The sequence below is a fragment of the Dipodomys ordii genome, unplaced genomic scaffold, assembly GCF_000151885.1.
Source record: "Dipodomys ordii isolate 6190 unplaced genomic scaffold, Dord_2.0 Scaffold35, whole genome shotgun sequence".
NCBI classification, from domain to species: domain Eukaryota; kingdom Metazoa; phylum Chordata; class Mammalia; order Rodentia; family Heteromyidae; genus Dipodomys; species Dipodomys ordii.
In genome coordinates, this window is record NW_012267251.1 from 2996193 (window position 1) to 3011648 (window position 15456).

At 38.9% G+C, this 15456-nt stretch overlaps 1 protein-coding gene across 5 annotated transcripts in view; it reads left to right on the top strand.

The window, feature by feature from the left end:
• Positions 1–15456, top strand: part of Cep170 (centrosomal protein 170kDa) — an 82822-nt gene that overhangs the window by 56528 nt on the left and 10838 nt on the right. For 2 of the 5 annotated variants that reach the window (XM_013017431.1, XM_013017434.1), the window contains 5 exons: positions 2231–2465; positions 6861–7008; positions 9416–9586; positions 12836–12924; positions 14694–14787. In XM_013017431.1, the coding sequence (XP_012872885.1) occupies positions 2231–2465; positions 6861–7008; positions 9416–9586; positions 12836–12924; positions 14694–14787 (737 nt within the window). The remainder of the gene's footprint in view (positions 1–2230; positions 2466–6860; positions 7009–9415; positions 9587–12835; positions 12925–14693; positions 14788–15456) is intronic. The other 3 variants (XM_013017433.1, XM_013017435.1, XM_013017432.1) reach the window with 2 other exon arrangements.

Here is a 15456-nt window from a genome sequence, read left to right on the forward strand (position 1 = left end):
AGAAAAAAGCCGGAAGTGGCGCTGTGGCTCAACTGGTAGAGCGCTAGCCTTGAGCTGAAGAGCTGAGGGACAGCGCCCAGGCCCAGAGTTCAGGCTCCACGACCGGACCAAAAAAAAAAAAAAATAGAAGTGGAGCTGTGTCTCAAAGTGGTAGAGCACTAGCCTTGAGCAGAAGAGCTCAGGGTCAGTGCCCAGGCCCTGAGTTGGGGTCCCCTACGACTGACAAAAAAAATGCTTTTCTTATTTATAAGATATTAAAATAAACATACATCTAGTATTTACTGAAATGCCCTATTGCAAAGTAAAAACTTATTTACCATATTTTTAATCTCTTGCTCTGATTTACAGATTTTTTATAAAATTGTTTCAATTGTCAAAATAACTTCAATTTATGAGAGTTTTCATATGTATGGAAATGAGTAAATTTCTACCATAGTAAAGGTATTATCTATGTAATGTATCTCAAAACGTTAAAATCCAAACTTGTATTTTAGTTTGACTTAAAAAAATCTGTAATTAATTACCTAGAGTTCTTTATATGTTTGCACATATTTCCATAGAGTTTTCCATGAGTTTTTTGCATATGCTCATTATTATAAGCCATAAATCTAGACCTAGACCCCCAGAGTTACAAGGAGAATTAAGAATGAGAACAATTGGGTTGGCCCTAATTTATGGCATATTCTTGCTATTGATTTCTCTAATGTATAAGCTAATTCAGAGAGTACCAACCAAAAAAAATTTGTTGGAAGAAAAAGTCTAGTGGAAAAGGACAAGGGAATTGTGACTTGACCAATCTGCTGTGCAACTTAGATCAAGGTCCTGAATATATGGCTATAGACAGACACATGGAGAGAGAAGAAAAGTCTTCTAGTATTAGTAGCATTTGGAATTTACAGCAAAGATCCATGTTTTATCACTTAAAATACCAAAAGCATCTCAGGCTGCTTCTCACCTTGAGGAAAACAACCATGTTACATCCAGAAACTCATTACTTTAGGAATACTTAATAAGTTCTAGGCATTGTGGCTTACATTTAATTGTAACTATTCAGGAGGCTGAGATCTGAGAATTGAGAGTCAAAGCCAGCCTGGGCAGAAACGTTGGTGTGACTCATCTCCAATTAATCACCAAAAAGTCAGAAATGGAATTGTGGTTCAAGTGATAGAGCTCTAACCTTGAGCAGAAAAAGCTAAGGGACAACCTAGGTCCTAAGTTCAAGCCCCAGTACTGCCATATAGAAAGAATACTTATTAAATATTTGCTAGTCAGACACTTCACTAATGAAACTACTATATGTTAATGAATTACATGTTTCCTGCCCTTGTTTTCCATGAATTAGTCATCTCTCAGTTTTTTACCTCTACTTATGCTTCACAAATTGGCATATGTTTGGTTCTCATTTCAACAGTAGTAAAATGTCTGCATAATTGTCTTCTGATTTTTCAAATGTGTCAGCAGTACCATTTTTCAGTGTCCTAACCTAAAATAAGAAAGTGTGAACCACTTTCTTTCATGTGATTATTCACAGTGTCTCCTGTGCCCTAAGTGTCAGTGATCGTGAAAGCAGCTTGCAGTTGCACTCTATAGCTTCTTACTCCATTGTCTATTCTGACCATGTGCTTTCAGTGACCAGCAGCAGGAAGTTTTACTGAAGATGCTTTGTTGTTTTGTTGTTTTTTTTTTTACCATATAAAAAGCTTTTTTCCAACCATAGCATAACAGGATGTTGAATGACAGAGGTAATGTTTTTTTTTTTCCTGCCATAACGGCATAATTTCTACCACAGGAATTATGCACATGTATCTGTTGTGAAAAGAGAGTTTTACCATCTCCATGTTGGAAGTCCATGTGGCATGAGGAAGTCTTTTCCCCAGTTTTTATTTTTGTTAGTGTTGGTGTTGTTGCTGTCCTTTTTATAACATCCATATTTTCACTCAAATGAGAATATTTACAATTGATTAGAGCTTGCTTAGTTGTTCATCATCAGTGAACTTTTCATCTGAATGTCTGTTCACTACACTATGGAAAACAGTCTCTCAGTTGTTTTTAATCATTTGTTGTATCTTTAAGGAGTAGTGGATTTATGGTTTATGTGAGGTCTGTGTGTCAGTTACTGGCAGCTGTGCTGTGTGTGCACTCTCATTGTGGTTATGATATCATGATACTTATTTTATCTCCTTTAAATGATAATATAATAATTCTTTTTTTAATAATTAAACTAATTTAGTAAATTCAAGATGGAGGCGCTTTCCTACTGATTATGCTTCCACCTCAGAAGATGAATTTGGATCAAACCGTAATTCCCCTAAACATACTCGTCTACGTACTTCTCCAGCCCTGAAAACCACTCGCTTGCAGAGCGCTGGATCAGCAATGCCTGCTAGTTCTTCATTCAAGCACCGAATTAAAGAACAGGAAGACTACATCCGTGATTGGACTGCTCATCGAGAAGAGATAGCCAGGTTGGTTCCCATCAATACTTATTTCAACAAGATTCGCTTTTGCTTGACTTGTACTACTAATAAGCATTCTGGGGTGCACAGGTATGAAAAACTCAGTTTTGTCTGGAGAATTACTTGCCATCAGCTTTTTTCCTTTGTTTTAAAATTTTCCTTTTTTTTTCCATTTATTTAAATGGCTGTGCTACCAACACAGTATAGAACATTGTTGTAGAATTAACTGGTTTTAGTTTCTTTCCCCCTTAAAATTTCTAATAGAGATGATGATGAGCAAATTTAAGTTTTGAAAAGTAGTATCAGCTCTACCTAATTAAGAATTCTACAGGAAGCTGATCTCTTTTAACTTCCAAGGAAGTAATCATCTGTAAGATATGTTGCTATTATTCTCTTGGGAAACGTAGAGTAAATAAATTTTCCCTTTGTTTTTGTACTTTGTTTTTGCTGTTGTTGAGAGCAGAGTCTCTCTAGCCCAGGTTGCCCTCAGACTCACACACAGCTTCCATTATACTTGGATGAGTATTTTGAGTATTAGATGACTTTGATATAACTTTTAGATTGTATACAAAAAGTAAAATTCATGCTGCAGATGTGATTAGGTAGTAACTTATTTTGGTTGAACATTAAAGAGCAGTTAGGGCCAGATACCAGTGGCTCATACCTGTAATCGCTAGCTACGCAGGAGGCTGAGATCTGAGGATCGTGGTTCAAAGCCAGCCCAGGCAGGAAAGTCCATGATTCTCTTATCTCCAATTAAGGACCAGATGACCAGAAGTGGTGCTGTGGCTCCAAGTGGTAAAGCACTAGCCTTGAGCTGCAGAACTCAGGGACAGCACTCAGGCCCAGAATTCAAGCCCCACAACCAACCAAAAAATAAATAAAATAAATAAATATAATGTGTGTTTGTCTTTGTTTAATTTGTAACAAAGCCTTCCAGACAGATGTGAACAGTAAATCCACTTTGCAACCCAGAACTTATTGTTGAGTAAGAGATTTTGTAAGAAGGAATCTGATTCCTACAATAGTTGGCAATGTGAGGGTTTGTTAACTCACACAGGTAGGCTCTGAGAATAAAGTTGATGTAAAAGCTAAAAATATAAAATAAAGATCAGTTATAATCAAACTGATGTAAATCATAGTTCAAACATAAGACTTGAATTTAATATTTGTGAGATACTAAACTTACTTTGGTGTGTCATATGTTACTAAACATTTTTGTTGCATATATGCTAAAATTACTTCTTCCTTTAGGATATTAAGTTTAATTCTTGACAGTATTAATAAACATGCATATGATAATAATCCACAAAGCTGGGCGCCAGTGGCTCACGCCTGTCATCCTAGCTACTCAGGAGGCTGAGATCTGAGGATCATGGTTCAAAGCCAGCCCGGGCAGGAAACTCCGTGAGACTCTTTATCTCCAATAAACCACTAGAAAACCGGAAGTGGTGCTATGGCTTAAGCGGAAGAGCGCTTGCCTTGAGCTGAAGAGTGCACGGACAGCACCCAAGCCCCCAACAAATAAATAAATAAATAATCCACAAATGGGTTTACAAACTTTTACTGTAGTTCAATGATGTTGTTTTTGTCTTTTTGTTGACGTCTGTGAATTATTTTTTTTCTGGCCCATTAATTTAAAGTAGGCTTTTAGTCCTTTATGTTTTAGGACTGTTCACTTGCACTGCTCTACTTTTGAGAGAACTTAACTTTCTAATCTCTTTGTACCATTTTATATATCTTTGCTTTATTAAATAAATGGATCCTTAAGGTATTCACTGAAACTTTTTATGTCAGTTGCTGTAGTTAGAAAAAAGGCTTCAAGGAAGTGGCACTGTGGCTCAAGTGGTAGAGCTAAAGAGCTCAGGGACAGCACCCAGGCCCAGAGTTCGTCCCCACAACTGACCAAGAAAAGAAAAGAAAAAAGCCTCCAAGATCTGTAGATCATCATGGACCCACAAAATGTTTGTAGAGAAAAACCTACCACATTTTCTGTTCTGGTCATAATTGGCCTTTTCTCTTTCCCATGAGGAAATGTCCAGTTACATAAGGTCAAGGAAGGCCCAGAAAACGAGACTGTGTGTCTCTTCTCAGCCCACCTCTGTAGGCTGTAGTAAGAAGAATTAATGGCCTTGTTCTCCTGGGAAAGTGCACAAAGGCATGGAATGAGTAGCAGCCAAAAACACTTTTTCCCTTGGTTTCATTTTGCTCTGTGTGCGGTACCACTACCTTCCTTATGTGTTATCTGTCTGCAGGGCTCCAGAACACAGCTGGGCAGCCTAATGCTGCCTATCCTGCCTCACCCCCTTTCTTTGCCAGTAGTAACTTTTAGAATCTTAATTTTTCAAGCCACATATTATAGCACCATAGAACTGTTTTTTTTTTCATGGAAAACAGAGGACAAGTATGAAGAATACAGTATAAAAGGAAAGGAAGTCAATGTTGATTGTTTACATTTTTATTGGGTAGTAGATAAGTTAGCATGATGTGAGAAAAATTATTTTCAAATACTTTAAATCATAAACTAAAAAATGTGAAATCTATTCTGTACAATTTATTCTATACACATACATGATTGAAAGATAAGCCAGTGTGTAATATTTTATCTTTATGAGTTGAGAGCATTATTTGCAAAAGTTGTAACCTGTTTTTGAATGCCAATACAGAACTGTTTTCAATTAAATTTACTTGTATATAAGAGATTGATTGATCACACACACATATGCACACACATTCCTGGTCAACTACATATATACATTACATATACATATACTTAAACATATACACACACAGAGTTCCCCATCAACTCAACAGAGAATTTTTAAGCACTCCGATAGTGCTTAGCCTCAGACCATGAAGATGACTTTCAGTATAAATATATTTAGTAGGGCTGGGAAGGTGGCTCAGTGGTAGAATGCTTGCCTTGCTTGCATGAGGCCCTGGGTTTGATTCCTCAGCACCACATAAGCAAAAAGAAAAAAGCCACAAGTGGCGCTGTGGCTCAAGTGGTAGAGCGCTAGCCTTGAGCTGAAGAGCTGAGGGACAGAGCCCAGGCCCAGAGTTCAGGCCCCATGACCAGACCCCCCCCCAAAAAAAAAAAAGAATATATTTAGTAGAGTCCAAGGTGTATGTCTGATGTGTCCTTGTGTTGTTATAGGTCAGAGATTTGAAATATATCATGTTTTGCTCAAAGAAGTACAAAGATAGTTACTAGATGAGCCAACTAATGCTAGCACAGAGCTGGCCAAGTAGTAGGAGCTGCTGAGTGCCAAGTCATGGGTGTGCATATTTTGTGTGCTTGGTGGGAGCTTTGAAGAATGTGAAGAGCAAGCTAACTTCAAATCTGCATTAAAGAGCACTAACTGTGAAGGCAGTGTATAGTACTGTCTGAGAAAAGAGAGCTTATTATAGATAGACTCATTACAGACTTATATCTGTAATCTTAGCTACTCAGGATGCTGAGATAGGAGGATCATGGTTTGAAGCCAGCCAGAGCAGAAAAGTATAAGACTCTTAATCTCCAGTTAACTACCATAATGCAAAAATAGAGATGTATTACAAAGGAAGCAAATATAGTCACGAGTGAGAAGGTTGTGTTCTTTTATAATTGGTTCCTTCAGCAGAATTGGAAGGACTGGATAGTCAGATGATAGAGTCTCCTGTAGGCAGTGTCGTCTGTGCATGATGTTAAGTGCCTGGAGCCATGTGCCCCTTGCTCTCAGGGAGGAAAATACAGGGAGACATCTAGCGTGCTTCTGAATGCATAAACAAAATACTTAGAGCTCTAGTTAAATGCAAATAATCCAGTTACCAAATTATTTCAGGTATTAATATAGCATAGGGTCCCTTATAAACATATTTAATAAGACAGTGTTGCAAGTTTAATGACTTTAGTAATTTTGAAGAACTGATGGCCACAATGAAGTCTGGGAAACCTCTAGCAACCATAATGTTATTTCTCTGGATCATAAAAATCACCAGTCTCACTACTACCCCTGGAGTTTATTCCTGAATTTATCATTGAAACAACTCAGTTACTGACAGGTCAGTGAAAATAGGATGGTTTCTTCCCATCCTGGTTCAGAAACTTCTTAAATTCTCTCAGATCCCTCCCTGTGATGACATCATTAGTCATTCACACATGTTGTATATATGTAAAGGCCTATCTCTACTTCAGAGTGTCAAGCTGTTAGTTATCTTGTAGACTATTCAGAATGTAGTTTTCATTAACATTAATTTCAGGACTTAAGGTCTAAGACTTTTTAGTACCAAAATAGCTAAGACCACTTCCAGAGAACCATGAGTCATGATTATATACAGCTTCCAGAAATAGTTCTGCAGCGATTTTGTTTCTAGAGCTGGTATTTAATTGGAATTAAACTTCTTTCCTAAAATGACCATCAGGATCAGCCAAGATCTCGCTCTCATCGCTCGGGAGATCAACGACGTGGCGGGGGAGATCGACTCGGTGACGTCGTCGGGCACGGCCCCCAGCACCACAGTAAGCACTGCTGCCACCACCCCCGGTTCTGCCATAGACACTAGAGAAGAGGTAGGAGATCTTCATGGAGAGATGCATAAGGTTCTTCCTTTTCTTTATTTCTTTTGCTTTTCGCTTTTTGCTTAAGTTCTTTTACTTCTGTCCACCCCTCCTGTCTGCACGAGTCTCCGCATTTTCCAACTCGATTTAGCAAAATCATTTGGTGTTTGTAACAAGAAGTAAAGGCTAAAAGGCTAACATTTGGTCTACTACTAACCTAAAGATAGAAAGCCATTTCCATATATGCATTTTGCTTGCTTATTCCTGGTCCGCAACTATCCTTGAAATGTGAATATACATGGTGTCTGAAAAGCACACCAAAATCTGACAAATTAGTACATAAAGGGTCAGTAAACTTTGACTATGATAACACCCCAGTTCTCTTTGCTGGTTCACAAGGCAATATATCTTAAGCACCAAGTGAAAAAAATTACAGTTTTCAATACTTTAAATACTAACATATACACACAAAGGTATTTTATAACAATGTATGTGTACATACATATATAAATTCTCAGATTATTTCTGTAAACTATGGGACATAAGTTATCACAGTAGACTGTTGACCAGCCCACATCAAGGCCTTGTATGGTAAAATTTCAGGTGGCACTGTCTGCATAGCATTGTTCCAGAAAGTGCCTACAACATACCAAGCTCATTGGAACAGTGGTCTCTTGTTCCTTGATATCAATAGAGGATTGGTTCCAGAATCTCCCTCCTCTCCTTACAAATAGAAAAATCTAAGGAAATTCAATCTCTTACAGAAAATGATTTAGTCACCTAGCCAATTTATGTGCGACCTTCCACACTATACTAAGGCAATGTGATAACTATTGCTGGAGAATGACAGAGAAAGTTCTATGAATATTCATAGTTTCCACTGTACTTTCTGGCCATGTTGTCTATTTTGATCTGGGCAGAAAGGCAACCAACGAATTGACATGTAAAAGAATTAGAAGGTCTAGAAGCATAGCGCAAGTGGTAGAACACTTGCCAAAAGTGTGCCAAAAGTATGAATGAGCAAGCCTCTAATCCCAGTGTTTGGGTAGAAAGATTGTGAATTCAAGGCCAGCATAGCAAAACCCTGTCTTAAACAAAACAACAACAACAAAATTGATGTATAGATGAATGAATTTATTTTCATATGATGTAAAAAGTGGAAATCATGTTTATGGTTTTCAGTGATTGAAAAAATAGAAAGTAATAAGTCATACCATGAAAATTGTATGAAATTCACATTTCAGGGTCCATAACTAAAGTTTTTTTTTAAATTACATTTGGCACAGTCATCTGATTAACCATTGACTGGAGCGGATGTGAGACCACGGCTGCACGGCTGCCTATAAAGCCTAGAAGATACTTCCTGTCCACTCACAAAAACTTCTGTCAGCCCTTGAGCTTGGTGGCTCACTTCCTTAGTCTTATTAAATAATATTCAAAGTAGTAGCCAAAAACAGCTAGCCTTGTTGATGTTTAATTCTGGTAAACTGTTTTTCTTCTGTTGCTTTTTGTCACATTTCTTCTTTCATGTAGTTCTCTAATAATCACTTTTTTGTCTGTTTTTCTTTCATATGTTGTCTAACTTAATAAATGATATTTCATCAGTCTGTGTAGAGTTTTGTTACCACCTGATCTATTGTAACTGTAAATGAAATCATCCTTATTGGTTAAAAAACCTTGGTGGCAAGACATACACAGGTGTCTGGTACATTTAAAATGATGGTATTATTTTCTGTTTTCTAACTAAAGTTTCCCTAACATGGTTAACATCCACCCAGACCCAGTAAGATTATGACGCATTTCATTCACTAGAGTCCATTTCCCTTTCTGTTAGTGTTTCACCCCTCTTCAGTAAACCTGGCTTACTTAGTCTAAATGGTGTCTTATTGGCACTTCAGCATATGGTAGCATATTTTTACTGGCGTATGGTTTCTGTATCATTATTTAACTAAAGAACAAAATACTTGGTTTTCCTTTTGTAAACTTAATTAGAATATGCAATATATGTATCCTATGAAGAAATTTGACACTTGGATTTGGATTGGACAAAACAAAATAGGAAATTAAAAAAGTAATACTATTTTGTAAGACAGCATGAGTAAGTGTTCATCTACATGGTGTAGGTATTTTCTTGGTAGCATCTCTTTGTCAGTTGAAAAAAAACTCTTATTCATGAAAGAATTGAATTTAGCCTAGTTATACATGTTGGATCTGAAAATAAAATCAATGTAGATGAGCATCTGTTTTATTAAGGATTTACTTTGAAGTGCTTATTAAAAATTAATTGGTTTATTGAAGATATCCTGTTTCTGTTACTATAGAAATGGAGTTAACTTCTGTCACATCATAAAAATTATATTAGTGTCTAAACTCTTCAAAGTTACCCTGTTCTCATAAGGGTCTGCTTTTGTCTCATTAGTTGGTTGATCGTGTTTTTGACGAAAGTCTCAACTTCAGAAAAATCCCTCCGTTAGTTCATTCTAAAACTCCAGAAGGAAACAATGGTCGGTGTGGTGATTCGAGATCTCAGCCAGTAGAGCCTCCTGATCACCTCACAATTACCAGACGGAGAACTTGGAGCAGGGATGAAGTAAGTCAGCCACTAACCTTAAGTGGCAAAGGAATCATGTCTGGGAAGTGGGCTGAGGAGAAGAAAGTGGTTACCTTGTAGATAGAAGGCACTGCGTCCACATATCACATCATATACATATATATGTGTATATACACATATATATGTATATAAACATTCTAATAGGAGATAATGTCTTAAATGACACAATTTTTCACTTTAAAACATTGATAAATATATATATATATATATATATATGGACTTTTATCTATCAAAAAAAAAAAAAAAGACTTTGGCTCACACCTGTAATCCCAGCTGCCCAGGATGTTGAGATCTAAAGATCAAGGTTCCAGGCCAGCCCAGGCAGTAAAGTTCATAAGGACTCTTGTCTCCAAATAAGCACCAAAAAAGCCTGAAGTGAGCTGTTGCTCAAGTGGTAGAGCATTAGCCTTGAGCACAAATGTTCAGGGACAGTGCCTAGGTCCAAAGTTGAAGCCCCAAGATCACTGCAAACAAAACAAAACAAAAAACTTTTAACACCAGACACTAATGGCTCATGCCTCTAATCCTAGCTACTCAGGAGACTGAGATTTGGAGGATGGCAGTTCAAGTCCAGCCCAGGCAGAAAAGTTCTCTAGACTCCATCTCCCAGATGGCCAGCAATAGCAGAGCTGATGCATTGATCAAGAGGCAAATAATGAAAGAGTATTGCAAGAAAAGAGTTGAGAAAGGAATTGATCATAGATGGATACTTCAAAAATCCTATTGCAAAGAATGGGACCTGAAGCCCCAGGCACCAGTGGCTCACACCTATAATCCTAGCTATTCAAGAGACTGAGATGTAAGTATCTCAGTTCAAAGCCAGCTCTGGTAGGAAAGCTTGTGAGACTTTTTATCTCCAATTAACCACAAAAAAGCCAGAAGCAGAGTGGTGACTCTAGTGGTAGTGTTAGCCTTGAGCATAAAAGCTCAAGGATAACTCCTATGCCCTTAGTTCAAACTCTAGAACCTACTCACACACGCACACGCACACACACAGAATGGGACTTCGAAAGTTTATGTCTTCGAAGATGTGTGTCTCTCCCTAATGGGAGAGTGTGGGGGCCAGCTCCAGCACCACGCTCACAGCGTACTGCTTATACAGCATGCTTTTACTCTCACGCCTGTGTGGGCATTTGTTCTTGTTATCCAGAAAAGGGCTCATTCTTTATCTCACCTAATTCTGTGCTGAGATTTTTCAGACACAGCTGTTCCTGTAAATGTAATAAAATTGTTTTATTTATAAAGAAGAGAGAGAGTGTGTGTGTGTTATATTGGGGGGGCAGTGTCAGTTGTGGGGCTTGAACTCTGGACCTGGGCGCTGTACCTCAGCTCTTCAGCTCAAGGCGAGTGTTCTACCACTTGAGCCACAGCTCCACTTCCAATTTTCTAGTGTTAATTGGAGATAAGAGTCTAATGGACTTTCCTGCCCAGTGTGACTTTGAACCGTGATCCTCAGATCTCAGCCTCCTGAGTAGCTAGGATGACAGGCATGAGCCACCAGCACTTGGCAAGTTTACATTTTTTAAAGAGGATCAAATTATGTAATTGATAGTTGTTACAAGGTTGACATCAGAAATTTATTTAATGCATGTAACACCAAACTATGCTTTATGAAGTAAAAAAGAGAAATATCATGTTCTGTTAAAATCCTGCTCTTTTACATTCTTTCCTAATTTGGGAATGTCTTCCATTTTGTTAAATTTTCACCTGCTGGGCAGGTGCTCTACCAATTGAGCCATCCCCCTGCCTTTTATTTTTCAAATACAGTTGTGAATTTTTGCAGGGGGCCAGCCTAGAGTATGTTCCTCCTACTTAAAGCCTAACTGAGATTGCAGGTACATACCACCTTCGTTGGTTGAGATTAGATCTTGCTTTTTCCCCCTAGGCTAGCCTTGAACCATGGTCCACCTGATCTCTGCCACCCATAGCCTGGATTACAGGTGTGAAGCCACACCCAGCTCCATGTTACACTTGTACCTGAAGACCCATAAATATCACTATACTTAGATCTATCCTTTTCTTTGTTATTTTTCTCATCCTAAGTAAACCATTTTGCCCTCCACTGAATTCACATCCTTGTCATTAAGTTCCATTTTTCCCATTGACCTTTTTTTTTTTTTTTTTTAATCGGTCGTGGGGCCTGAACTCTGGGCCTGGGCACTGTCCCTCAGCTCTTCAGCTCAAGGCGAGCGCTCTACCACTGGAGCCACAGCACCACTTCTGGCTTTTTCTGCTTATGTGGTACTAAGGAATCGAATGCAGGGCCTCATGCATGCAAGGCAAGCACTCTACCACTGAGCCACCTTCCCAGCCCCTAATGACCTCTTTTTTATTATGTCACCCTTAGTGAACTAACTTTGCTTATAATTCTTACAGCACTGCCTCACAAGATTTCCTATTTGCTCCTGAGTCGCACATATTTTCTATGCGCTGTTGGCTATGTGCTGTGGGCCGTTAAAGCAGCTGTTCAGACAATCTTTGTTATTCTAGGTTTTCTTATAGTCAAGATATAGTCCTGAAAACACAGACAGCTGATTTTGGAAGCCATGTACTCAAAGTCAATCCTTTTTTTCTGCCTTTTGTAATATAGAAGAGAACTAGAGAGACTGCAACCTGCGAGGCCCGCAGCTGACCTGCTTTTCTTTTTCTGAATAACACAGCTGTGCACGTTGCCTGCACAGGGGGGCTGCGTTGAAGGAAAGTCCGCAGCCCCTAGGAAGCTAGCGCGTCCTGGCCCTGTGGCCCTCTGTAGGGGCTGATTCCTGGCCACATCTCAACAGCTGCACCAGCCCCATCATCAAAACTTACTATTTTGAGTACACCTTTGAAAATTTCTCTCTCCAGCGAAACTCTGTCTGAAAAACAAGCCATGTGTCCCATTGATTTTTACATGGATATTCCTTGGTGAAAGATAAATAATAACTTTAGATCCCAGAGTTACCTGAATTACCTTTTTTTTGATCATTTGGATTGAGAGGGTGATAGTAATTGAAGGGAGATAAAATGGATTGCTTTTTGAACATGGAAACCAAAAGAATGGAAACTACAAAAGCTGTTCAACAAAGAATTCCTTTGTTAGTATTCCTGACTCTCAGTTTAGTACCATGATACTCTAATTACTTCATTGTTCTGATTTTTCCAGTTAAAATTAGCATGAGGATGAGAAACAGCGTAAGTTGTGACTAGTATTTTTCGAAGCCAACCTCCTCTGTGCTGTGTGTGTTTCAGGTCATGGGGGATAATCTGCTGCTGTCGTCCGTCTTTCAGTTCTCTAGAAAGATACGACAGTCTATAGACAAAACAGCTGGAAAAATAAGGTGCGTCTGTTCCCCCAATCATGCTTTATATCACTTCTTCCTTTTTATTTTTTTCTTTGTTGTTTTGCTTTTTAAAATTTATTATTACTGGGTTGGGAAGGTGGCTGAGTGGTAAAGTGCTTGCCATGCATGCATGAGGCCTTGGGTTCTATTCCTCAGCACCACATAAGCAGAAAAAAGCCAGAAGTGGTGCTTTGGCTCAAGTAGTAGAGTGTTAGCCTTGAGCTGAAGAGCTGAGGGACAGCGCCCAGACCCGGAGTTCAGGCCCCACAACTGACCAAAAAAATATATATATTACTATGTTTAGTTGTACAAAGGGGTCTCTTTTAAAAAAAACTTATTGTAAAGGTGATACACAGAGGGGTTACAGTTATATATGGCAGGTAATGAATACATTTCTTTTTGACCAATGTCATCCCCTCCCTCATTTTCTCTCATTTTTCCCTCCTAACTCCCCCTCCCACCAAGTTGCATAGTTCATTTCCAACATAGTGTCTAGTATCACTGCTGAGTTAGTTCACATTTTGTCCTGCCATATTTTTGTGTTTCCCCTCCCCCTTTCCAAGTCACATAAACATGCATACAAGACAAAAGGTACAGAAATAAAAAACAGCAACAAAAGGGGGAAACGAGGAAGAAAAAAAAGAACAATACTAAAATAAACCATTTCTTGGAGTTTATGTTGATAAGCATCATTTTGTACGATCATATGCACAGAGCTATTGAGTGAGCCAGACCCAAAGAAACATAGGTTGCCTAGTTTCCCCTCACTTCTAATTAGAATATGCCTATAAATGTACAAGTAAACCCAATTACATTTGGACATGATAAATTCAACAGGACTCTAAACATTCAGACTGAGACCAAAAGAGGTTGTTCTTAGGAGAGAACCACCTCTTCTTTTCTAAACCCATGCCTCCCTGCTGGGAGGGAGGAGGGTGACTCTGCGCTGCTACTCTGTGCTGTTCAGGCACAAAACAGATGTCTTCACTGTGAGAATGAATAGCTATAATTACTGAGACTAATTTTATTAATAAGAAACATTTCCTTCTTCACAAAAGAATAGTATGTTAAAATAACAGAGTCTGAGTGTCTGGCTCAACACATCCTTTTTTATAACAAATAACAGCAAAGTGCAGTGACTCATACCTGTAATCCTAGCTACTCAGGAGGCTGAGATCTCTGATGATCAAGGTTTGAAGCCAGCCATAGCAGGAAAATCCTTGAGACTTTTTGTCTCCAATTAGCCACCAAAAAGCCTCAAAAGTTTGTAAGTGGAGCAGATGGTAGAGCAGCAGTCCTGAGCAAAAAAACTAATGGAGTCAGGTGGCTCAAGTCTGTACTGTAATCCTAGCTACTCAGGAGACTGAGATCTCAGGATCACAGTTCAAAGCCAGCCCAGCTGGGAAAATCTGTAAGACACTTATCTTCAATTAATCACCAAAAAAGCTGGCAATGGAGCTGTGGCTCAAGTGGTAAAGCCCTAGCCTTGAGCAGAAAAGGTCAGAGAGAGCACACAGGCCCTGAGTTCAACTTAGGACTGATACCCAAAGCAAAAAAGGATTAGAAAGAAAAATGGCTGACGTGCTTCCTTGCAGGTGCAAGGGCCCTGAGTTCAAACTTCAGCACTGCCCAGAAGAAGTAATAGGAAGGTAAAAAGATTAAATCTTTCTGAAGATTATTAGTTACTGATAGGTTATTTTTATATTAAAATGTGATAGATTTTTAAAATATGAATCACTAAATGCTTCTGGTTTTTTCATTTACAGGATATTATTTAAAGACAAAGATCGGAACTGGGATGAAATAGAGAACAAGCTGAGAGCTGAGAGCGAGGTCCCCATTGTAAAAACCTCCAGCATGGTAAGTCACCTTGTGAGAACCCCAGCATGGCAAGTCACACTGTGAGAACCCCAGCGTGGTAAGTCACCTTGTGAGAACCCCAGCATGGTAAGTCACACTGTGAGAACCCCAGCATGGCAAGTCACACTGTGAGAACCCCATGGTAAGTCACACTGTGAGAATCCCAGCCTGGTAAGTCACACTGTGAGAACCCAGCATGGTAAGTCACACTGTGAGAACCCAGCGTGGCAAGTCACACTGTGAGAACCCAGCGTGGCAAGTCGGCATTCTGCTCAGACTCGTGCATCTGAACGTAGTGTGACAGGAAGCTATGTGGTGGTTTACATTGTCTCATGAGAAGGACTTACAGATCTTGGGATTTTATCCCTTCAGCTGAATGTGCAGAGTTAAAATGTTGATTTTTTTTTCCAAAGGCTCTGAAGGAGGCACCTTTGTGCTTCTTACTGTGATCCATCTCAATAATTGTCCATTACAAATAACTAACTCAAAATTAGAACCAAGCTTCAATACCAAATCGATGAGTTATTTTCATTTCATACAGTACTTGTCTCTTTCTCTAAAAAGACTGTACAGGGGGGTGGGGGGAGGATGGGATGGGAAGGGGAAACAAAGGAGGAGGCTACAATGCTTGATAAGAAATGTACTCATTATCTTGCCCATGTAATTGTA